Here is a 24,247-nt window from a genome sequence, read left to right on the forward strand (position 1 = left end):
TAGCCTAAAAATGAAGCTACGTTTGGTTTATACGAAATTGTATTTAAAAGTATTGTATTGACTTTATATCATTAGATATCACCAAAAGTAATCTGATATAAACTTTTTTTTGCCAGGCAGACCTGGAACAAAAACTTCAACACATCAGGTGTTGAAGTTCTGCTCTGGCAACAAATACATTCAAATGAGATAAATAAGATTTATTAAAAATGATTTTAATCAATATATAAAAAAACAACACAATCTATGCACAGCATATCTCATTAATGTGATATAAAATATTTTAAAATATAAAAAAAACAAAACACAGACACTAGAATCTAAATCTGACAGAGGGAGAAAACAAAACAGAGTGACATGAGCTTATAAAGCTGTCCCTGACCCAGTGTTCTGTGGTAGGTAGGTACAGGCCAGGGCACAGCAAGCTGCAGTATCGGCCAATGAACTCACAAGTTCAACAGTGTGGGCAGAGCTACGACCTTTGACCTATAAACATTTTTTAACGGGTGCACTTATTTGGGATGTAAGAATCACTTCCAAGCAAGCGCACAGCTGCAGAATAAAAACCTGAACATTCTTGGACATTAGTTTTCATGAGCTGACACCGAGATATTCATGCATAAAAGAAAGATTTTAGTTTGAAGTGAAATCTCTCTATGAACTCACCATTAACACCTCAAAGTCAATGCACCTTGCTGACAAGAAGTACAGCTGTTTACTTATTTATTACTGAAGTAAACCATTTGTTGGAGATTTAGAACTAAGACATGCAGCTGCATTTTTAAAGCTATAGACTGAAATGTTCAAAAGTTATCAATAAAAGGCCAAAATAAATGGCCTCAGAAGACATCTAGACCACAACAGGAAGGCACGAAATGGAACCTTTTATACTGGAAAACACTACGAATTAAAGCAATAGTTGGTCAGTTTTGGGAAATACAGCTACCACCAGCCGCCGGTTAGCTTAGCTTAACATAAAGGCTGGAAACAGCTAGCCTGGTGCTGTCCAAAGGTAACAAAATCCACCTCCCATCACCTCTATAGTTCACTCATTAACAAGTTGAATCTCATTTGTCTAAATTTTGAGATACAATTAGTTCAATATTGAGTTTTAGAGCTGCTGGGAGGTGGATTTTGTTACCGTTGGACAGAGCCAGGCTAGTTGGTTCCCTGTATTCAGTTATTATGCTAAGCTAAGCTAGCTTCATACTTAGCGTACAGACGTGACAGCGGTATCAATCTTATCTAACTCGGCAATAAAGCAAATGAATTTCCCAATATGTCAAGTATTCTTTTAACAATGTTAATGCAACATACAATCACTGAAAGCAGCCACAAAGGCAAAGGTTCTCCATCATGTAAACTGTATACACTGTATGAAAAAAGGCACCATTTGGTAAGATAACTGACATCTTCAAGCTCGTCTCCCTACTTCACGTCATACCTGCCCTTCCCTTTCTCATTTATGTTGGTAGAATGGACTGTCAAAGCCGCTGTCCTGCTGGCGCTGTCTCAACTCAGAGAACAGAGGCCTGGAACAAACTCCATGCTGCTTCTCAGCCTCAGAGCCTGGGGTGGGCTCTCTGTGTGTACTTCTTTTTGCATGCTGAAAGTTCAAGGTCTGGGTGTGAGGTGTCTTTTTGGCAATTTCATTATAGACAGTCAGGTCAGAAACATCTGGGGTGAGGCCGCCAAACTCTCCCGAGTCACTGGCTGATGCAGCAGAGACAGAAAAGGGCTTCACTGGCTCCAGTTTCCTCCCCGAGTACGAGAGTCCTGAAACCTGGAAGCCTGTGTCCGAGTCACTACTGCTCATGCTCCAGTCGGTCCTTCTCTCGTCTCTGACAGGAGCCTCCTGGATGAGGAACGGTTTACTTTGTCGCTCTGAGTCGAGGCGGTTGTCTGCGTTGCTGGAGTCAACCCCCTGCAGGTACAGCTCCCTGCTTTTACTTCTCACAGACACGTTAACTAAATCCACCTGGGATGGAGAAGCCATCTGTTGAGAAGATTTGTAAAAGAGGAGGGGAGTGTGAGCATTAGTTTGGGGTTTCAGCACTGCATGTACGGAGGCCTCCTCCTTCCCAGAAGCAGAAATGTCCTGGTGACTCAAAGGTTTAGTCCTCGCTGCAGCAGCTTGTTTCTGCTCTGAATCAGCAGAAGTCTTTTCCCTGTGGGATCTCTCCCCTGGCCTCATGTCAGGAAGCTCAGTTAGTGTTGGTGGGTTCTTACTGAAACCTGCGTTTCTACCTGTGGACACAGCCGTCAAACAGCCTGTCAATACAAAACACAGATTCATTTCACGCCACATTGATATTTTGAAACAAACAAAAAAGAAACCTCTACAGTAAAACAGTTCTGCACAACAGGACTCACTTTGTAAACCGTTGTTCTTTCCTGATTTACTTTTGAAAGGCGTCTCCAGAACTTTAGCCATGGCTGCCAGCTTGCTTGCAGCATTCATTATTTTCTTTTCAGCCCTGCAAAAGACAAGGACGATCAATACAATTAGCCTGAAGAGCCATGATGAAGCAAGCAAACAAGATTAGGACAATTATGGCCTCTTGCCCTGAAGTCTTTCCTCCGTCCTCCAGTAACTCCTGCAGACAGGTCAGATAATAGTGCCGCATCTTTCTGGCAGTGTCCTGCCTCTCCCTCTGCACCTCCATGCTGATCATCTCTGCTGCTCGCTCCCGACTTTCCTTGAGGTAACGCAGCATGTCTCCTGCCATAAAAAAAACACAATTATGACCTGTGCTTTTCACTAGGTACATATACGAGAAAATGGTGAGGTTTAATCCACATGTAATATAATCATGAAAACCTGCATCGGATTCACAAGTGATGACATAACACATAGTATCATACAGGACCATAGTGTCTAGCTTTGTCTGCACCGTCTCCACCGTGTAACATTGAATTATGGTGTCCTAGAAGACAGAATATTTTAAATCCACACCTGTATATAAAAAAAATCTGCACCGTTACCAACCTCTGATCTTTTCTACAGTCATCAAGTATTGCTGCTTCATCTCCTCGAGGCCTTGATGAGCATTTTGTTGGTGATTAGAACTCCTGTAAGCAAGAACCATTCATTTGTTGCCAAACTTGCCATCATTAAAATTCATGAACTACTGTTATCACTATGAGTGCTACTACCACCATACCCAGTTTCATGCTTAGGAGAACTTTATAATCTAGCAGAACTTTATTATCTAGTGAAGTCAGGTTTAAAAAAAAAAACGTAATGTCTAAAAATAATTTACAGTAGATCTTTACGTTGTTTTTCAGAGCACTTTATCCATCATAATAGTGTGTGCAAACTGAACCCTGGTGTATTATCAGCTATTTTAAAGTACCCATTTAGTTTTGCACCCAAAACAAAGAGTGTAGCTTAGGGAATTTATTATTACATTTTTAAACATTAAATCTTCCCAATGAGATTTTCCCTTTCTAGAAATAGTTTAGAAATTAACCATATAAATCTTTTGTATAGTGAAGAGTCCTTTATTCTTTCGGCTTTTTCAGCCTTGTTCACTCATAAGTCAGAATCTTACAGTTAAGGTTTATACACAAATAAAACCGTATGGACCCTTAAGACACAGAATATTTATACATTTAACAATTACTATATGTTGTAAGTAAAAGTATAAAGTGGTAACCATCAAATGCATTTTTGATATTGTTTCTGAATGGATCATGATTTTGGGGCTGGACATAATGACTAAAAGGACTTGATTTGAATATTACTGAAAGTAAAGGTCCTGCTCGAGATAGTCCCCATAATGATGACAGTAGACTGGCATATTTACTGTAATGGGAGGAGTTTGTTGTCCCAAAAATCTATAACATTTTATTGGACGGAATATCTAAACATCTTCCCAAATGCAAGATGCTTAAGCAAAATCTTTTGACACTTGAGAGAGAAGGGAGGGCATCTGACAAAGAAAAGTATACCTTCGATTCACTTTTGACTTACGCGGGATGTAACAATAAACAGAGCAGGGACCACCATGGAAATGGAAAGTCTTTGGTCTTTATTGTGTCATCCCTGACTATTTCTGTATTTTAATGTATCACACAGAGTACTGTTTCATATTTTATATTTAAGTGGTCAAATAAAATCAAACAACAATAAAGAGCCAGGGAAACAATATTTCATATCGTTGGACTTTAAACTAAAGATAAATACAAAAAAAAAAAAAAAACACAAACCCTGAGGATTCTTTGGCTCTCTTCGCCTCCTCCAGCTGCTGCAGATGTCCCTCCTTTGCCTTTTGTAAGCTGCTTTCATGCTCATCTATAATACACAGATGCATTGTATGTTGAGTAAATCTATTTAAATGCCCTTTAAAAGAAATATTTTAAATGCATTTAATACCTTTCAGATGCTGCAAGGCAGTTTTGTGCTCACGAACACTGTGCTGGAGTTGACGACAGGCTTTCTCTAAGTGTCTGTGGAGCTCCTTGTTCTTCTTCTGCAGCTTACCTAAAGTCTCAGCACACTCCTTCCTGCAGCGAGCCTGCTCCTTCTTCTGGGACAAAGAGCCTGGAAACGGTGGACGATATTGTCATGTAAACACTATAGTCTAATCAAATGACGCCCTGTCTTATGTCCTGCTTATTGACGATAAGAGTGCATTACATACTTTGCATTTTGTCGATTTCTCTCTCATGCTGCTCCTGTGTTTCTTTTAACACACGGCTCAGTCTCTCCTCACTTATCTGTGGGGGCATAAATGAAGCAACAACTTAAACATTGTACCACATGAAAGACAAAACATAATAAAAACAGTACATTAATTGAATGCTACAGCATTTAAATATAGCAGGACTTGTGGTAAAAAAATAAAAAATAAAATACTATTTCTTTATTGTCACATACACACTGTAGTGAAATTCTAATACTGCATTTATCTATACTGCATCCTAAGTATTAGGAGCAGAGGGCAGCTATACATAGAGCAGCCGAAGAGCAACTTAGGGTTCAGTGTCTTGCTCAGCGACACTTTGACATGTGGCCGGAGGAGCCTGAGATTCAACCACCTTGTGGTTATGAGGCGACCACTCTACCTCCGAGCCACAAGCCACCACATAAAAAGGAAAAGATAAGGCTGTTTGCGCACTAATATATGCAAGCTCCCGAGTTTTTAGCAATGCAATGTTTCGACCTTAAACTTGACGAAGACCTTGTAAGGTTGAAACATTTTATTAATAAATACTTGGGAACTTGCACATTCCAGTGTGTTCTCCTTTTCCTTTATTGGTTTGTCCTGCAATTGTACCCATCTGGGGTTTGATGTGTCCGTACCCAATTTTGTTTTTGCTTTAAGTACTTAATGCGTTACAACAACCTTTAATCATTGAGCAGAGTAAGTACTCAAAAATGATTAACAGATAAAATCACTTATTTTATTTTTAGATAGTAGAAAATTAAATAAAAACTCACCCTCTCCCATTCCTTCTTGGCTTGAGATACTGCTCTGTTGACTACGTCTTTGCAGGATGTTTGAATGATGTGTGCTATTGGTCCCTCTGATGTGGCCCCGCTGGTCCTCCTGGTGTCTTCAGTGCCCTGCTGATTTGTTTTGGGATCCCTGAGAAGTTGTGCCTGGACCTCTGCCAGATGAGTCTGAAGCTCTGCTAGGAATTCATCTCTCATCTGCTTTTTCTGGGACTGCTCCGTCTCTGCACGCTGACATCTCCATTCCTCCTCTCGGGCCGTCAGAGTCTGCTGTAGCTTGGCCTCCATCTGCAGGAGCAGCTCCTTCTTATGGAGACCAGCATCCTCTCTGACCTGCTGCAAAGCCTGCTCCAGATTTTTGCGCTGCTCTTGCAGCTTGCTTTGGTACGCCTGCTCGCTGCGGACCTGGATGACAGAGATCTCCTGTTGTTTGTCTCGATTCCAGGCTGCTCTAGCTCCAGCCAGCTCAGCCTTCAGGAGGGCAGCGTGCTCTCTCCTGCCTTGCTCCAGCTGACTCTGGAGAGCTGCCACCTCCTCTTGGAGCTCCTCCACCCTCTGCGTTCCAGAGCTCTGTTCCTCCAGCTGATTCCTGTGCGTCCTATGCCACTGCTCCTCTGCCTCCCTCAGGGCCTGGGATACCTGGCACATTTAAATTGAGGAATATACATTATCAGAAAAAGAAAAGCCAGTTGACAGCAGTGACACTTATTAACTCACAAAGATAAAGCCCTGTCATACCTGTCGTTCTGTGCATTTTTCTTGTAGTTCTTCCCATTTCTCCCTCTCGGTTTGGAGACAGGCTTGGTATTCTGGTAATGAAGTCAAATCCTCAATCCAGCGATTGTAGGCCCTGGTAACTGCACCTTCAACCTGAAACAACAACACTAAATTTGGCAACCGATGATGAAGGCAAGATAACATAATACATGTTTGGGGAATTAAGCAAGGTAAGTTGGAGAAAAGTTGTGCAACATTTTTGATCGACCACTATTTGATTTTCTCATTTCAAAATATGGAGGGATGAACCAGGGAAATCATCATGTAGCTGGGAAATCTAAAAGTATATACTGTAAAAGGAGAAAAAAAAAATCTAAACTGTGTGTGAATAATACAGCGATGGCAATTCTAGTGGCATTGAATTGATTGGTGCCACTCATACAAAATGTACAGTAAATCACTTTGGCCAACTAGCAGAAGTATTCTTTTTTTTTTTTAAACACTAACCTGTTTGGCCATGTCCTCCAGATGTTTCTTGTGCAGCTCTCTCTGGGCTTGCTTCCTGGCTTCCTCCACAGCTTTGCGTTTGACTTTGTCAGCCTCCAGTTGCAGCTGCAGTTTCTGGGTACTCAGCCTGCAGTCCAATTCTTCAACAGTAATTGTCATGCTGCTGGCCTCAATCTCATCTGCCTGACAGGTTGCCTCAGCAGTCTCTCTGTGTTTCTCTCTCCTGGCCTCCTCCAGCCTCTGGACCCAGGTCTTCTCCATCTGCACAGAAGCAGTAAAAACTTTCAGGTCACCATCTGACGTAAATTCACCTTAGGGAGTTGTAGGAGCTGGACAGTTATTATGGGAAATTATACCTTTTGTAGTTCCTCCTTCCAAGCAGCCTTGGCCAAGGCTACGTGAGAGTTCACCTGTTGCTGGATCTCAGTCTCCTTTTCTTTGGACCAGAGAGCTTTGAGCTTGTTTATTGCAGCCTGATGCTGAGCCTCAAGCTCAGCTCTCAGCTTCTCCACAGCTGTACCACTCTCTTCTTTCATCTTTTGCTGGGAATGAGAAGAAGAAATAAATAAATAAAAATCATAAATCTTTCTCAGTCCACAGGAAATCTATGTTGGATACAGGAAACTTCATCACTAAAAAAAAAGGATTTGTCAAATACAGTGTGTAGCCATACAGTCAACAAATTGTCAACTATGAATAGTAAAGCTCCTTGTCCCAACTTACTAATATTAACCAAAAAAGAACAATTCCAAATAATCATTTACCCCACAATAGTGTATTTTGATCTTTTAATTTCTCCCTTTCGATAGCACAAAAACCATATCCAACTCTGATATTGTAAACATATTTTAGGATCTTGTATACCTCATTTACTCTGATCAAAGTCTCCTCCTTCTCAAGCATGTCCTTCTCCTTGCAGACAGATAGGTAACACTCTTGCACGGCCAACATCTTATCATTAGCCTCAGACAACTGGGTCCTGTGAAGAAGTAGTTAAGTACTGTGAATGAGCTCCAATGGTTTCCAGATAATGGCAATTTCCAGTGACCGGTGCAGAGGACTCACTGTAACTGTTGGACCTGCTGCTGGTGCTGTGCAGTCAGCTGTTCAACCTGAGCATCGTATTCCAGCATGATCTCGGTTCTGACCCGGTCCACCACGTCGTCCCTATACTGCTGATGAATCCGCTCAGCTCTCCATGAAGAAAAAACATTATATGCATACATACATACAATACACTCTTTATGATAATTTTTGGTAGAGAAAAAATTTAATATAATCTTATTTCCCTCATCTGTGCCTTACCTCTCAGTAGCCTCCTGCTTCTCTTGGTCCAGTTCCTGGATCATCTGCCTCATCTTGGTGCAAAGCTCCAAGTTGGCAGACCTCACCTTCTCCTCACTCTGTTTCAGCTCCTTATTCTTCTTTTCTAACAGCTAGAGTGTGGATAGAGCATCACCAGTCTTTCAAGATATGGTCTAAAAACGGAAAAAATTAACTGACTTGACGAAACTTCAACCAACCTCCACTTGTTCCTGCAAGTGTCGTTGGTCTTCCTGTAGTCTCGTGAACTCTTTCTGAGACGCTCCAGTTACGTCTGGATGTTTCATCCGATTGGTCTCTCTGACCTGTGAACACAGATGCAATTTTTTTATGATCACCGTTGCATTAGAGCCATTTAATATCTCAGTCTTATGCTTGTGCCATTTCGTTTATGAGAACTTTGATCATCCGTTTCCTTTTTATGCCAACACAACTAGATAGTTTTGGTAGGAAACATGAATTGATATTATATTTTAATTATTTCAGGTCCATATGTTTTGTTAGTTGTGTCACCTTACCTTAACCAATTGCATTTTTTCCCTCTTTTTTTTACCAGCAAGAAATCAAATTGGCCAATCTACCTCAGCTATCAGACAGTATAGTTTTAAATGCTTTGCTCAGCAATGCAACATCAAAGTTTGTCTGGTAATAGACAGTAGAAGGCAGTCCTCACCGAAGAACAGAGCTTGGCTTCATCTAACTGGGTCTGCAGCTCGGCCACTCGACCCTGACAGAGCTGGAGCTCCTCTTGCAGCTGACTGATCTTCTGACGTTTCCCCTTCAGACTACCCAGGCAGCGCTGCATCTCCACTCGCAGCACCCGCAAAGCTTCATCTTTGGGCAGCTTGGAGTCCGACAGGTGAGCCAGGGCAGCACTGACCAAACAGTAGGGAAAGTTAGATTTTGATTGACGGGGGAGTGGTGATAATGAAGTAGAAACATTGTGAGTTAACAAAGTTCCACAGTATATACTAGCACCCATGGCATGCAGAAAAAGGACACAGTGTAAAGATATAATATATATAATAATAATAATATATAATCATGGTGTACCTGTGAAGCAAGCCATTTTTCCTGTTTGTTTTCTTTAATCCTAAATCCACACAGGATTCAGACAGATGGTTCTCCCAGTCACTGTCCAGATCTAATGCAATAACACTGTGTTTCACAGCAGATTCATACAGAGTGATCTGTTCCTTCAACTCAGCCAGATCCTCCTTTAGGATACAAATAAAAGAAAGGTGAAAAGTTAAATCAACTAAGTTTAAGCACATCTTTTTTTAAACAATATTGGTTTTGAGAGTGGTTCCATTCTGTGGCAGGAAAATCAGAGAGCAAACCTGTAAGACTTTGTTCATGTTTTCGCTTAGTGCCTTGGCTGATTGAGCCTGTTGTAGTTTGATTTGTATCTGACTCATTTCCTGCACTGAACCTGAAGAAAATTGAACCGCAACAGAGAAGAAACAATCATTTGGAATAGCTCAAATAAAACACGTGCATAGAAGTTGCTCATTAATGTTCTGTGATTTCTTCTCGACAGAGTTTTTAGCAAGTATGTTAAAGACAAAAAAGTGGTTGCCGTCCACACATTAACTCACTTGTCTGCAGCAGCTTGGCACATTGTTGTTGACTCTCCTCCAGACGCTGACTGAGGGTGTTGACGACTTGGGCTCTCTCCAGTTGCTCTTCTTCTCTCTGGCGCTCCAGCTGCTTCACCTGCTCCCGTAACCTCTGACCAACATCAACCTGGAAGCAACGAAACAACAACACGGGAGTTTACTATGTTTGCAGGTGACTTGGAGTCGACTATATCTCCTGTGACAGTAAGACTACAGACCTGTTCGTTCAGAGCCTCAGAGGTAGAGTCTAGCTTCTGCTCTAGTGTCAACAGTGCAGCCTCATGCTGCTCCTTCATGACGGTAAGGTCTCGGTCATGCTGCTGCCGCGTTTTGGACAGAGTGTCAGAGCGACAAAGCTCCAACATCTGCTGCTTCATGCTGTCCACTGCAGCCTCTGCCAACCTCTGCTTCTTCATGTTCTGCAAACACAATAAAACTACTCTGCAAGTCTCTTCCTTAATTACAGATAACCTGATGTATTGCAGACTGTCTTGTATTGATATTTTAACAATTAAGAAGATGAGAAGGAGGAAAACAGTGGTGTGTGTGTCAGTGCAGAACTTACCTCATGGTCTCTTGCAGTAAGGGCCTGTACTTGCTGCTCCATTGCCTTCACTTTGTTTAACATTTGAAACTCTCTCTCCTTGGACTCTTCAACCAATTGACTTGATTCCTTTAGGCTTACTGCTAGGCCCTCCTTTTCATCTATTGATGATAGAAAATAAGATTATATTATTCCCACAAGCACATCCAGCAACAGATTAAGGACACATGAGACCAGTTCAGGACCCAGTGTTATTATAGATAGTGTAAGCCCTCTGAACAGCCACAAGGGGGCATATATACAAGTAAGTGAAGACATATCCTATTTTATTTCCTTCTATCAATCTCAATTAATGCTATAGATTGACAGATAGCCAGCTCTTTAGCTTTTAATAGTGCATCAACAAAAACAAAACATTTGGAAAGTATAAGTGTCAAACACAATTGTCAGACATAGAGGAAAACTATTTCTTCCTCATAAGTCTTCAAGGCAGCCTGGAGTTATTTATTCATTCCAAGTTCAAGCGGTTTGTTTAATTTCTACAACAGCTTACATTTTAGCTTAAAATACATGTTTGAAAAGATCATAACATGCAACAAAACCTTAAAATATCTAAGTATAATCAAATTACTTTACATGGACTATGTACTGCAATAAAGTAAACAACAATTCCCACCCCCCAGTTTGTGAAACATACCTTTGGCAATTGCAAACTGATGCTCAATATATCTCATATTACGCCTTGAATCCTCCAGTTTTTGCTCCAAGTCTTCGATTTGCCTCTGCTGAGCTTTGTGTAAAATCTGCAGCTGGGCAAGCTGCTCTCGATCAGCAGTTTCTGTAACACAGCACAAAATGTATATTCAACACATCAATCACTTATCCCTTTAAACTGTGTGAAGACATTTTAATTTCTCAGCAATGTCATTTTAGAGGAGTTATTTTATATAGTAACACTTTAGGCATCTAGTTAAGGCTATTAAAAAGAACAACGCCGCATAGCTTATTACCATCCCCAGATAGAAGCCATACATACCTTCCTCGTGCATGTGAACTGTTGCGTCCACCGCTAGCTAGTTGACAGATCCTGGAGGTAACAGACTCCATCTAGCCTACTTCTCCCAATAAGTGACAAAATAACGCCAACATTTTCCTATTTACAGGTTGTGATAGGGCTGTGCAATTAATCGAAATTTAATCATGATTATGATTTCGGCTCCCAACGATCACAAAAACAGAATAATCGATAAAAACAATTATTTAGCTCATTACGTTTTGCAAGTAAACTCTTATTTATCTTGTGTTCTGAATGAAAAAATAAAGTTTAAATAGGAAAGTATTAAGGCAAATTTCACAGATGTGTTTTTTTTTTTTTTTACTGTTGATTTATTTAACTTTTTAAGTTCAATAATTGCAACATCTTTCCAGAAGTTAACAAATAATCGTGTCAAATTATTGTGATGGAACTATATTCTCAGAAGGCAAAGCACTGCTACTTCTGCTACTTTGGCGGAGTGATTAGCACAACACCTGAAAAGCACCGTTGTTACTCGCGAACTCCAGGCAAACTCTCTGCTCCTCACCACGGCGCTTCTCAGGTGTTGCGAGCAAATCACTCCGCCCAAGTAGCAGAAGTAGCAGTGCTTTGCCTTCTGAGAATATAGTTCCCAGTTTGTATACGGTTAGAAGATGGCTAGTGGTGGGGGCATCAGACAGAGTTACGACACGCACGGAGACGAGAAGGGTATGTATGGACTTATCCAACTCTGGGGGATACGGTGAATAAGCTAAAGTCCCAATAAGGCGGCGTGTTCCTTTAAAGCTACTTACTAATGGCAATTAAAATGACATGCAGTCTGGCTGAATACATAATTTTATGACACAGAAATAGAACAGACATAATGTAAGATACTTGCTTTTGTTTTTAAATAAGTCACTTTAGAAACAATATACTGAAGCCAGCATTCCCGTCAGATTACTGTGCTCAGGTAAATTAGTTGTCTGGAGGCTGATGAATCTCAATGGTAAACTGATCAGAAATAGCACTGTCAAAGTGTGATAGTTATTATGGCTGGCTGGTACATGGTCATACATTAATTAATTCCCCTTTCTCAGTCCGTCTCAGTCAAAACAACCCGATGTTATGTACTATTGTCCACAGTGGAGCAGCTCAGAGTTCATCGACTGCTCAATGGCAGTGTGACAACAAAACAATACTTCTGATTATTCACTTGGGATAAATTTGTTTACATTTGATAAATTCCTAAATTGACATTTATGGTAACAATATCACTTTTAAACTATAACTGTGGTTTACATGTCACTATACTGTGTACTGTGCTATTAATTCAGCAACTAAATCAAGACTGTAAGACTCACGTTGTGTCGAGTCAAGGAATTCTCTTTGTAGATGTTCAAATTGACCTTCTTGGTGGACGGCCTGTGAGTTAAACATCTTTGGCTGATGGGCAGGATGGTGAGGATTGTAGCTGGCCTTGTGCTGATCCACTCTGTCCAATGCTCCAGACTTTAAATTATGAAAATCAAAACAAAAGTAACACAGTATGTTAGAAATAAAAATAGCATTGTGTTCAATAACTCAAGAATAAACCAAGTCAAAGTTACACAAAGAAACTTTTTCTTACACACACACACACACACACACACACACACACACACACACACACACACACACACACACACACACACACACACACACACACACACACACACACACACACACACACACACACACACACACACACACACACACACAAAAAACACAAAAAAAAAAAAAAAAAAACTGGTGACAAACAAACAACACTGTTACTTACTTGAAATAATTCTTCTGTACTGTGATCTATCATGGTTTTGGTTATCTCCGTGTTCTCCTTCTCCATTATACACAACAGCGGTATTAGTGACTTGAGGGTAGGGTTTGGACTCATACTCGTCTGTGAGAGAAGTCTCTGTAGATTTTTCTGTGCCTATGCTGGTGTATATATAATCTCCCTGGGTGAAAGGATGATCCTGGCTCCAGGTGTGAGGCAGAGGTTGACTTTGAGGGTGATATCCATTGATCTGAACAGCTCCATCCTCATAAGCGTACTCATCATGGGAGCGTTGAGCATAGTCAACTTCACAGTTCTTTAGAGAGACATTGAGTGATACCGTATTTTTTCTTTGGAAGTTCAGAAGACAAAAATCTATCAGTGAAAAAAAAACTAACAACCTACCTGTTCATGAGTAGTTGGCCTTGGATGATCTGACCATTGCTGAGTCCATGTGGACTGTGGGCTGAGTGGAGAGGGTAAAAAAAAAAAGCACAATTATATCAAAATGCAATCAGGGATGTTTGATTGTTCTGAACTACATCCAGAGTTCTCCAATTCTGAGATTACTAGTGTCAACAGTAATATGTGTGTTACCTGTTGCCAGTGTTTTTATTGCTGCAAGGAGAGTACTCTAGCTCTGGGGAGGAGGAGTCTCTGCTGTCCTCCAGCATGTCATCGGGCAGATCGGTGAGCAATTTGTGCAGCTGCGGAAAAATAGCACATGGAAATGAGTCACCAAGGTTGCTTCGCAACCGAGTTATAAAGTAATGCAGACAGAAGAAAAAAAACAGCACAGATAAGCAATTGCTGACAGTCTGAGGGAAAGTGTCATGGCCAGGGGTACATTTTTAGAGTTTTGCTAGTAATCATATCAATAAATCATTTAACAAGCAACATTTTCTGTTCTGTAGTTTAACCGCGAGGATTTGCTGCATTTAGGATTAGATTAATCAGTAACGAAGGTAATTGTTCATTGCAGCCCTAATATTTGTACTGCTTGTATAAAATCTACAGATTACTCTTTTGGTCCATACAATCAAACTTAGAAACACAACACTGACAAATAACAATGTATTTTCTGTCAAAACATCTTAGCTCGTAATGACACAAAAACAAGTCACATCCACCTCTGTGTTAGAAAGAGACTGACCAGACTTGCTTTACAACCTGCCATGTGTGCTGGAACAAGCAGAGCCAGCTGGACTTACTTCCCACAAGGACAGCTGAATATTCCTCAAATCCTCCACTGTGTCCACAACCAAAGGACCCATATTATCCCGCTTACACCTTTAACAAAGATTGAAGAGGCACTTCTGCTTCATCTGTGAAGCCACATGATAACCTCCTAGCCTAATCTTTCTGCAGAGAAGACGTTCTGTGTGAAACATCCAAAAAGTGCCTGGCATGTTGTAGGCTCTCTGCGGTATTGCTGTGGTTTGCTCCCAAAGAACTCCATTCTCCGTTTAGACAAAACATATAGCAAGGTTAACTGGAGCAGAAACATTCCAATTACTGATGGCAAAATTTTCCACTTGACAAACTTGTGTAAACTAAATAGACTATATCAAAGGAAAAAAAATCCATTTGACAATTAATATTCAAAGTCCCATTCTTCCGAGTACTGAAACACACTGGTAAGACATTCAGTGACAGTTTGCTTGCAAGTACAATTGGGGCCAAGCACAGAAACAAGGTAGCTATAGAGAGAAAGTAGGGAAACCTAGGGCAGAGCTAGTTTCTGTGTGACACACCTGGAAGGAGGCTTTTTCCTTGAGCCAATAACAGCTCAGGTTAATGGTGCAACAGATTGTAGGCGTGAGTAATGACACAGCATGACTGTCTTGCTGTGAAGCTGATGGTGCTTGTGAAATCCACACCTCAAATGCTTTAGCAAATAAACATTACCTAAGAAAAACTACAAATACAGACGGCAAATGTAATTCTAAAAAAAGGAGCATATATTTTTGTAAATATGTCATCATGACAATCTGCAATGGTGATAGTAATTGCGTAATAACTGAAGTAGTGACAGGTAATGTCTACATCACTGCACATACAACAGGTTTTTGTTTTATAATTTAAACATGCCTTGGATATATCCTGTCGTCTGATAGGTTAGATAACTGAGGTTTTAAAATATGTACAATCAAGAAACCAGAAGGAGCTCAAGCAATCACAGCGCGTTACGGTTTGACAAAATCCCACTGGCAAGTGACGCAAGAAGGTTCAACAACTAGACACAAACGTAACTGTAACACAAACGTTATTCCAACAACTTTACGATGCTGCAGCTATGCGTTATACCTCTTGCTCTCTTGCATAGTCCTCCTGGTCGTATTCTTCTTCATCATGCTGGGTTTGAAGAGCAGCACTGTCAAAATCAATAGACATGATGCAGAGCCTGTAGGGTGCTCTGCGAAAAGAGGTGCAAAACAAACTTGAGAGGACATCACAAACAACCAGGGAAGGTATTTGTTACGTGCGAAGTTGGCATTGGATGGCCATTGTTAACTTAGCTAGCTAACATTAACGTTACAAGTTAGCTAGCGTAAAAAGCACTGATACGAACCAGCCAAAACAGACACATAGCGTTGGCTTACCTGTTGGCAGAAATGGGACAGACGGACAGACGTGTCTTTTGATGAGATGCGTATTCCTTTATTTAAGAGACGTTATTAACTGCTAACCACACGACTGTTTACATTACAAAGCAGAGATGCTAGCTTAGCAAGTAGCGTTAATTTGTCCATTTTAGCTTGCCTTAGCAACAACGACCCAGGCAATAAAATAAAAACGACCTGGTCATGCTTTGAAAAACCTCCACCGAATACGTTTGATCAACGGTGTAACATTAGATTCCTTAGCCGATTCAACGTTTAGTGCCAGTTTGCGTGTAATCTGGCCTAGCAGAATGTGAGGCTAACTCCGGTTAGCCGGTTGGACGTCCTCTTTTTAAGTGCCGCAGACTCGCCCACTTTGAAAACTCGCGCGCATTAGCAGCGCCAAACCACTGCGGGCAGAACGCAACACATACATATACACAATATATAACTTAGCACACATTATTTCACTAACAGACGCATATACAAGTTTATATAGCTACCAATTGCTATAACAAAACAAGCATGGTAGAAAGTAATTTCCTAAACATTATTGTTGTTGCTACCATAGACAGTATTACTGTATATTGTTGCTACAGCCAACCCAACCTCAGAACTATCTAAGCTATCCACGCCTCCATGGTAACAGCGTCTCTAGAACTGTGGGAAATGTAGTCGCCGTGTTTGCTTGTAAACGAAGCGAAGACGAAAGAACATTTCGAGTGCTATGAATCATACTTTTACCTGACAAAACTCAAATAACTAGCCTCTTTCTTCAAAAATTGATTAATAAGAAAACGGAGAAACCGTCTCTCATGGTTATAAACTGTACACATAGGCTAATTGTTATTTTTGGGCTTTTCCGCCTTTAATGGATAGGACAGCTAGGTGAGAAAGGGGGAAGACATGCAGGAAATCGTCACAGGTCGGATTCGAACCCTGGACCTCTGCGTTGAGGTATAAATCTTTATGTGCGCCTGCTCTACCCACTGAACCAACCTGGCCACTACAATCCGTATTTTTGACCATACAAATTGCAGATACAGAAATCACAAAATGTGATTATTATACAAATATGACATTTTGTGTGTTCATGTTCATCCATAATCAGAGAACTAGAAGCTATTTGCATAAACATGTTCTAATAGAGGGACATATATTACATTGGTTCTCTTCTCAAAGTAGTGTAGATGTTGTACACAAATCTTGTCTTGGAAACAACACTGGGTCAATGTATAATACAAATCTAATATTATGTTCCCATCTTGTGGTGGTAAAACAAATACAGCGCTTCATAGAGGAAATCAACACATAAATAGCATCATTTTGAATACGATATTAAACATGAAGAAGTTAATCTAAAACAGAAACAAAAATATTTATTTTAACGTCTGTATTAACAACATAATACCAAAATAGGTTATATCTGTGAATTTTGTGCAAGCCAGCTAATATCAAGTAAGGTTCGTTACATTTATGGGTCCATATGGTCCGTCATTACCACCTGTAAGGTCCATTAATTCATATTAAACCATATTCTAAAGTATGAAAAATGTTTTTAAGCTTAATTATGTTCGTTAAATATTTAATGACGGTACCAGCCTGCGGGAGTTTGACAATAAAATGATAAAATCAGGTTTGGGAGTTTTTTAATTTACCCTGAAATTAAAGGGTATATTGTTACGTCATCGTCCGGCGCGACAACCACGCCTCCTTTCCAGACAACTTCCGTGTTTTTTGTTCCTGCAGCCTCAAACAACTGTTTCAGAGTCAGCTCCTCCGTTACAAACAGGAACTTAACATCTATTAACTGAGTTGAATTCGCGTTTTAGAACTGACCGTAGGTCAGCGTTTTGGCATCCGGGATCCTCTTGTGACAGTCAGCTGATCGCGGCCAGGGTCTGCAAAAAGCTTTGAGCTCTCCTGTCGGACAACAAGTAGTACATTCATTGTTTTTCTATACAGGTAGAAATGGCAACACACCCACCAAAGTTAAAGACTGCGATTACTGCCAATGAAAGGTGAGTAACAGGAAGCCATTGTCAGGGAGACAGAGGGACGAGGAAAGAATGTGATACTCACTTTATTTCTTAATTTATTATTCTTTACAGGCTGCAACACTTGAAAAATACTTTTGAAACAAAGTATGGAGAATCTCCTCACTTCTATGCATGTGCACCTGGAAGGGTCAATCTAATAGGTAATTTAATTTTATATAGCCTAGGATTTAGTTGATTGTCAATTCTAGCATATTGGGCTGATGTTGCTTTATACAATGGACCTACAAGAACAGACCGTAAAAATAATGGACAAAGCTTCTAGAGCTGGGCAATTTATAAATATTTTATCTATTGAAATCGTGATTTGAGATTAGATATCTTAGATTTTGTATATTGTAATATCGTAATATGGCATAAGTGTTGGCTTTTCCTGGTTTTAAATGTTTGTTCTAGCTGTTCTTTACCCACTTAATCATTATATCCATATTACTGATGATTATGTATCAAAAATCTTATGGCGGGAATATTTTGTGAAAGCACCAATAGTCAACCCTACAATATTGTCGCAATGTTGATATCGAGGTATTTGGTCAAGAATATTGTGATATTTGATTTTTTTTTCACCATTACTTTCATTGTAACTTGTATTCTCTAGAATATGATGTGTCTTTTTGATTGTGAATAAATAATTAAACAGAAAAAAAATCTCAGTCCACAAACCAATGGGTGATGTCACTGCTGCTATGTCCATTATTTTTACAGTCTATGTACAAGAACAAAGTTATATTCTGAAAACAAATGTTAAATTCTTCAAATCTACGAAGATTTTTTTTTTTCACACTAATTTTTATTGCCATTTTATTTGCTCAATGCTAAAACAAGTTGTATTAATTGGTAGATGAATGGCTTCTGCTTTTGTTAATTTCTCATATTTTACAGGAGAGCATATCGATTACTGTGGCTATTCTGTTCTGCCAATGGCCATTGAACCGAATATCCTCGCAGCCGTCTCAGTGAACAAGTCAGGGACAATCACACTGGCCAACACAAATCCTCAGTACAAGTAAGGCTTGAAACTCTGATTATTGGTGACTATTTACATTGTGCTTGCAATGCATGTACAGCATCTGTTTACAGGGATTTCACTGTGTCGTGTTCAGAGGACATTGCCATCGACAGAGACAATCCAAATTGGCATTATTATTTTCTCTGTGGAGTAAAAGGTATTCAGGTAAGATCTACATTTTCCTCATTCATGGCAATTTAGTATTCAATACCGTAGTAAAGTGATACTTTCCCCAACTTAATTAACCTTCCTGCTGTGTTTTCTTCATAGGAGAAATGTGGGATTGCTCATTTAGCAGGGATGTCGTGTGTCGTAGATGGAACCATTCCTCCGAGCTCTGGCCTGTCCAGTTCTAGTGCCTTAGTTTGTTGTGCCGGGCTCGTAACAATGGAGGCAAATCAAAAGTCCCTCTCCAAGGTAAAATGCTTTACAAATCAATGTTCACAGTAACACTTTATAATAACCAACATTAATAAATGGTAGCTTGATAGTTAATTAAACTTCAGTTAGTTATTTTTTTGTTAACACAAGGAAAATATAATTTATTTTATTTTATCATTCGTTTAGTGTAAAATAAAAATAGTTACATTTAGATAATAATAAAATTGTTTTGTTGTTGTAAAACTTAAGTTTAATTAACTATCAATTTACCATGTATCAATGATTAATGAGTGTTACCATTTGCACTATGTAATATTCACAAAGAAAAAATGAAATTGAAAAATATAAACATCAGCAGAATATAAACAATCTTACAAGCAAATATACTTTAATGGGCTTGTCTTTTATGCCACTCCTCAATATAGGATTGTATTTGTCATTTTCAAATGTTCTCTTTATATTGTTTTTCTCATCCTCATTATTATATTCTTTAATCCTCCAGGTGGCACTGGCTGAGATATGTGCCAAAAGTGAGCGCTACATTGGCACAGAGGGAGGCGGCATGGACCAGTCCATCTCATTCCTGGCAGAGCGAGGAACTGTATGTCGCTTTCCTTTTGTCAAACAAGTGGAACAAGATGATCAGGGTCATTTATTCATCCAAACTATTAATATGTGTCATTGTTTAACTTTAATTGTGCTATGGACCATTTGTGTGTGTCCTGAATAAAGAATATGATATGATGAATATACTGAACAGATGTCTAAAAGAATGCAAGATGTTTGATAGATGTAAAGTACCTTATAAGTAATGACTTCACTTGAATAATCAAAAAAAAATGTCATGTAGTCATCAGTTACCACTTGTTTTATGACTTTTATTTTCTCAATTGTTGGTCAGGCTAAGCTGATAGAGTTCCAGCCTCTGCGGGCCACTGATGTCAAACTTCCAGATGGAGCCGTGTTTGTGATCTCCAACTGCTGCATGGAGATGAACAAAGCTGCTTCTTCTCACTTCAACATCCGTGTGGTGGAGTGTCGAATCGCCACAAAGGTACGGTGATCCTGCACAGTCCAGTGAACAGGAAAAATATTAAAGAATTTCACAAAATAAATTTAAGATACAAAGTTTATGACGATGTCTCTGTATTCAGATTTGTTTGCTGTTTAGAAATGCTGCTTCTTAAACACAAATCTTAAACACTCAATTAATCAAATCAAACAAACTCAAAAGGTAAAATAATTACTTGATGGTACCTTTTATTACACTTCATGATATGGTATGTTCATAGTAGTCTTTTAACAAGGTTTAGAAACAGTAATCTTTAGGACCTTGTGCTCTTTGAGTCTTCATACAAGAACCTTTCGCCATAAATATTTTGTCCATAAACATGATGAAAATTCTCCGATTTCAATGCGGTTTCTAAGCATTAAGATTTGGTGCAGATCTTCTCGAGTGGAGAGAGCAATGAGAACTGAATACAGAAATATTATTAATCAGATTATCAGGGAACTTTAGCATCATCTGGCATGAATAAACATTTCTCATAGACTTTCACAACACTTTTAGCTGTTCGAATCAAGAGAAGGTAAATAATCTCACATTTCAATGTCTTGTCGGGTGTGAACTCAGATGCTGGCCCAGGCACAAGGTCTGGACTCGAGCAGGTTTATGAAGCTGGTGCAGGTTCAGATGGAGCTGAAGGCCTCCCTGGAGGAGATGTTGGCTCTAGTGGGCGAGGTGTTGCATCCTGAGCCGTACAGCCGAGAGGAGATCTGCAAGGTGCTGGGCGTCACCTCGGAGCAGTTTTCCACAGAGCTGCTGAGCGCCAACACTCAGCATGGTGAGCAACAGTACACAGAAACCTCTGCGAATTTTTATATCTCATGTCTAATATGGAAACAACAGTTGAGTAGTCGAGTAGTGGATTGAAAGGTTAAACAATGACAATTTTGATAATGGATAAGCTGTTTATAGTCAGTTATCTCATAATATTACTCAAATCTCAAATATGAACTTTGCAATGTGAAGACTTGTTTGTTTTCTGTTTTTAATATCATTCTAAATGTAATCTCTTTTTAATATCATTCTAAATGTAATATCGTTTGGGTTTTTTGTCATTTTTGACATTTCATAGATGAAATGGAAAAAATGATTAACGAATGAATCAATAATGAAAATAATAGGTAGTTGCAGCCATTATTACTTTGACATAAAACTGGGCAATACATTTTTTAATATTAATACGGTATTGTGATATGAGAGTAAATATTATCTGGAATTTTACTTATTGTGATATCTGTATTTTGCTGGACTTAATTATACTTGAATATTATTATTATATATTTAAGCAACACAACTTTTCAAACCTATTAATCTGTTCTAGCTCAGTAAAATGATCAGTAAGCAGCCATTAGTGATGATTTCTTCATATAAACATCCTCTTAAGAGGATGCAAATATCATCACATTCTATTGATATTGCAGCATTTGTTCATAACTAGCATCATGTTTGAATTGGTTAGTGTTACCCAGCTCTATGTGGACCTCATCCCAACCAAGCAGATGAATGGCTTGACAACCGTCTGCGTCTTCTCCTCTCTCTCAGTAAAACATTTCAAGCTGCACCAGCGAGCCAAGCACGTGTACGGTGAAGCTGCGCGGGTGCTGCGGTTTAAGAGTGTGTGTGACTCTGAACCTGCCGAATCCGTACAGCTACTGGGAGACCTGATGAACCAGAGCCATGCCAGCTGCAGAGACCTGTATGAGTGCAGCTGCCCTGAACTGGATCAACTGGTGGACATCTGTCTGTGAGTACAGCAGCGTCTCCCTTCACTCACTGCTATCACAGATTTAGACTCAGGACAGAATGGGATAAAATGAAATATTATCCAATGCCATTTTAGAGATTTTAATTATAAAAAATATAACAGCCAACTTTAGGAAACTGTGCAAGTTGTGTGGCTGAATTCCATTTAGCTACTTTAGACTGAGGGTTTAGGTATTGTGCATGTTGGCTTCCAAATCCATCCTACATTCTAATCTTACCAAGTATAATATACTAAACTTTAGAGTATACTGTTTTTTGCTGTTGGTATACAAGAAATCAACATATGAAATATTGTATACTAACAGAAAGTGATACAATACTTGCACTGTCAGACATACATCAAACTGCAACTCTAAAAAGAACAAAGACTGTGAAATCAGCGTAAAAAATGTCCTTTTTTCAGTTTAATTTTCCATGAGCAGCTACTCCATTTCCTTTTGTGCATTGCATTATGGGAGAATCGTACACAAACAGCTCACTCAAAAATAAGTTGTGGTTTTTTACATTCCCATCAGTCTCATCTTTACTTTGTGTTTATTGCTAATTCGCGCAGCAATAATATACCTGCCTAACAACAGCATGGGAGCATGTTGATGTTAGCATTTAGCTCAAAACACCACTGTGCCAAAGCACAACCTCACAGGAGCAGCATGGCTGTTTTAATTGAAAATCAAGTTGGATGAAAATAAGAAGAAACTTGGCAGTGAATGTTGTGTGTGGACCTCTTATCCTCATGTGTATATTTAGTGCTAGTTGGTCAGTAATAAATATAGCCCTGTGTACTGTATACAGTGGATTCAGAAATATTGTCTTGTTTCTCTTGGTTACAGGAAGTCGGGGGCAGTGGGATCCCGGCTGACAGGAGCAGGTTGGGGCGGCTGTGCTGTCTCCATGGTTCCTGATGAGAAGGTGGAGTCTTTCTTACAAGCAGTGAGCGAGGCCTATTACCTCCCTGATCCACGCAGAGCAGCGATGGAAAAACAGAGTTTGTTTGTGTCAAAGCCGGCCGGGGGAGCTGCAATTTTCCTTGATGAGTAAAATGCATCATCCATTATCTGTTTATATAATCATTTATTCAAATACACTGCTGCAGTGGAATAAATGACAATTGCTTACACTTGATTCAGAAGGCACTTACAAATGACAAGGCAATCCAAAATGTAAACCTTACTTTACTCTATTAAGATTATTCTGGAATAGAAGGGCCAAAAATTGACGACAGTGGTGAATTATTTCTTACAAAGGGAATGTTTTTTTGTGTTTTAAATCATGAAGGTTTTTGTAATAAATTGATTTTGTACTGCTAATTCACTGTCCTCACTGTTTAGCTCAGAAAAGAAAAGATGAGAAAATAACAACAATCTTGTTTAATTTGTGCTGCTGTATAAAATCCATCCATCCTTTTTGTTTACATTTTATACATGAATATAATTTAACAAGGGCAAAATAAAAATAAACCGAATATTTTAAGGCGTTACATGGGCATTTGAAGTATTTATCATTCTAGCAGCATCACTCAGACCTTTCTTCTGGCTGGTAAAATGTTTTGGGTTTGTGTTGAGAGAGCCATGGGGAAATCATGGTAGTGAAGTCCTGATTATATGATCACACGCTGGCCTTTAGCTTCTGCACAGGAGCAATTTTAACTTCATTAGAGAGCAGTGATGGTGGAGGCTCGGCGGTCTAAGGCACACTGTATTGTACTTAATGCAACTGCAGCATTCTGCATTAAAATCTGATCAGAGTTTTTATTATCACAGTTTTCCTTTTCACTCCTTCAAACCTGATAGATAAAAGAGAGGATATAGTTGTTGTCAGTTTAAATACTTGGAAGTTTCTTTTAACTAAACAATGTTTTTTATGTTTTATTCATTCTATTGATGTTAAGAAGCAGCCTCAGAACCAAATTAAAATGGACATCATGTTTGGAGTTTGATAATGATTATTCAAATGTTGTGTAGCAACTGTACAATGTTTAAAACTAGGGATAAATCGGTATTATAAAGAGGATATCACATTCAAGCCATGCATTCAATTGCTTTGAACAAACTAAAGCCAATGAACCGTTGAATATCAAATAAAAAAAAAAGAATGATTATCTTTAACAGGAACCATACAAAGCACAGCACAGGGAAAACAAATATATATTGGCAAAACATGAAGTCAATAAAATGTATTTAAAGGTCCCATGACATGGTGCTCTTTGGATGCTTTTATATAGACCTTAGTGGTCCCCTAATACTGTATCTGAAGTCTCTTTCCCATAATTCAGCCTTGGTGCAGAATTACAGCCACTAGAGCCAGTCCCACAATGAGCTTTCCTTAGTATGTGCCATTTCTGTGTCTGTAGCTATTGAGGAGGAGA

General features: G+C 39.3%; 2 protein-coding genes across 5 annotated transcripts; one reads left to right on the forward strand and one right to left on the reverse strand.

The window, feature by feature from the left end:
* Positions 1-185: 185 nt before the first annotated feature.
* On the reverse strand, positions 186-16,422 carry cep152 (centrosomal protein 152). Of its 3 annotated transcripts, none has more exons than XM_039809014.1 (27): positions 15,606-16,422; positions 15,310-15,418; positions 13,600-13,709; positions 13,408-13,468; positions 12,551-12,698; positions 10,869-11,009; positions 10,193-10,332; positions 9,846-10,046; positions 9,607-9,754; positions 9,349-9,440; positions 9,062-9,225; positions 8,682-8,883; positions 8,209-8,313; positions 7,991-8,121; positions 7,751-7,879; positions 7,550-7,664; positions 7,042-7,227; positions 6,686-6,946; positions 6,200-6,331; positions 5,447-6,100; positions 4,647-4,722; positions 4,379-4,546; positions 4,213-4,297; positions 2,990-3,072; positions 2,566-2,722; positions 2,374-2,477; positions 186-2,271 (listed from the first exon to the last, which is right to left on the reverse strand). In XM_039809014.1, the coding sequence occupies exons 2-27, from the start codon at positions 15,394-15,396 to the stop codon at positions 1,460-1,462; spliced, it is 4,692 nt and encodes a 1,563-aa protein (XP_039664948.1). In that variant the 5' UTR covers positions 15,397-15,418; positions 15,606-16,422; the 3' UTR covers positions 186-1,459. The 3 variants fall into 3 exon arrangements, with proteins under 3 accessions (XP_039664948.1, XP_039664949.1, XP_039664950.1); XM_039809015.1 differs by having other exon boundaries at positions 186-2,247; positions 15,606-16,420; XM_039809016.1 differs by lacking the exons at positions 15,310-15,418; positions 15,606-16,422 and adding an exon at positions 14,214-14,804.
* On the forward strand, positions 15,332-23,722 carry galk2 (galactokinase 2). Of its 2 annotated transcripts, XM_039809021.1 has the most exons (11): positions 15,332-15,473; positions 17,571-17,626; positions 17,717-17,805; positions 18,545-18,668; positions 18,743-18,836; positions 18,942-19,088; positions 19,555-19,653; positions 19,954-20,106; positions 20,686-20,896; positions 21,661-21,862; positions 22,713-23,722. In XM_039809021.1, the coding sequence occupies exons 2-11, from the start codon at positions 17,577-17,579 to the stop codon at positions 22,918-22,920; spliced, it is 1,377 nt and encodes a 458-aa protein (XP_039664955.1). In that variant the 5' UTR covers positions 15,332-15,473; positions 17,571-17,576; the 3' UTR covers positions 22,921-23,722. The 2 variants fall into 2 exon arrangements, with proteins under 2 accessions (XP_039664955.1, XP_039664954.1); XM_039809020.1 differs by lacking the exon at positions 15,332-15,473 and having other exon boundaries at positions 17,314-17,626.
* Positions 23,723-24,247: the final 525 nt, after the last annotated feature.

Source organism: Perca fluviatilis, chromosome 8 (assembly GCF_010015445.1).
Source record: "Perca fluviatilis chromosome 8, GENO_Pfluv_1.0, whole genome shotgun sequence".
NCBI lineage: Eukaryota > Metazoa > Chordata > Actinopteri > Perciformes > Percidae > Perca > Perca fluviatilis.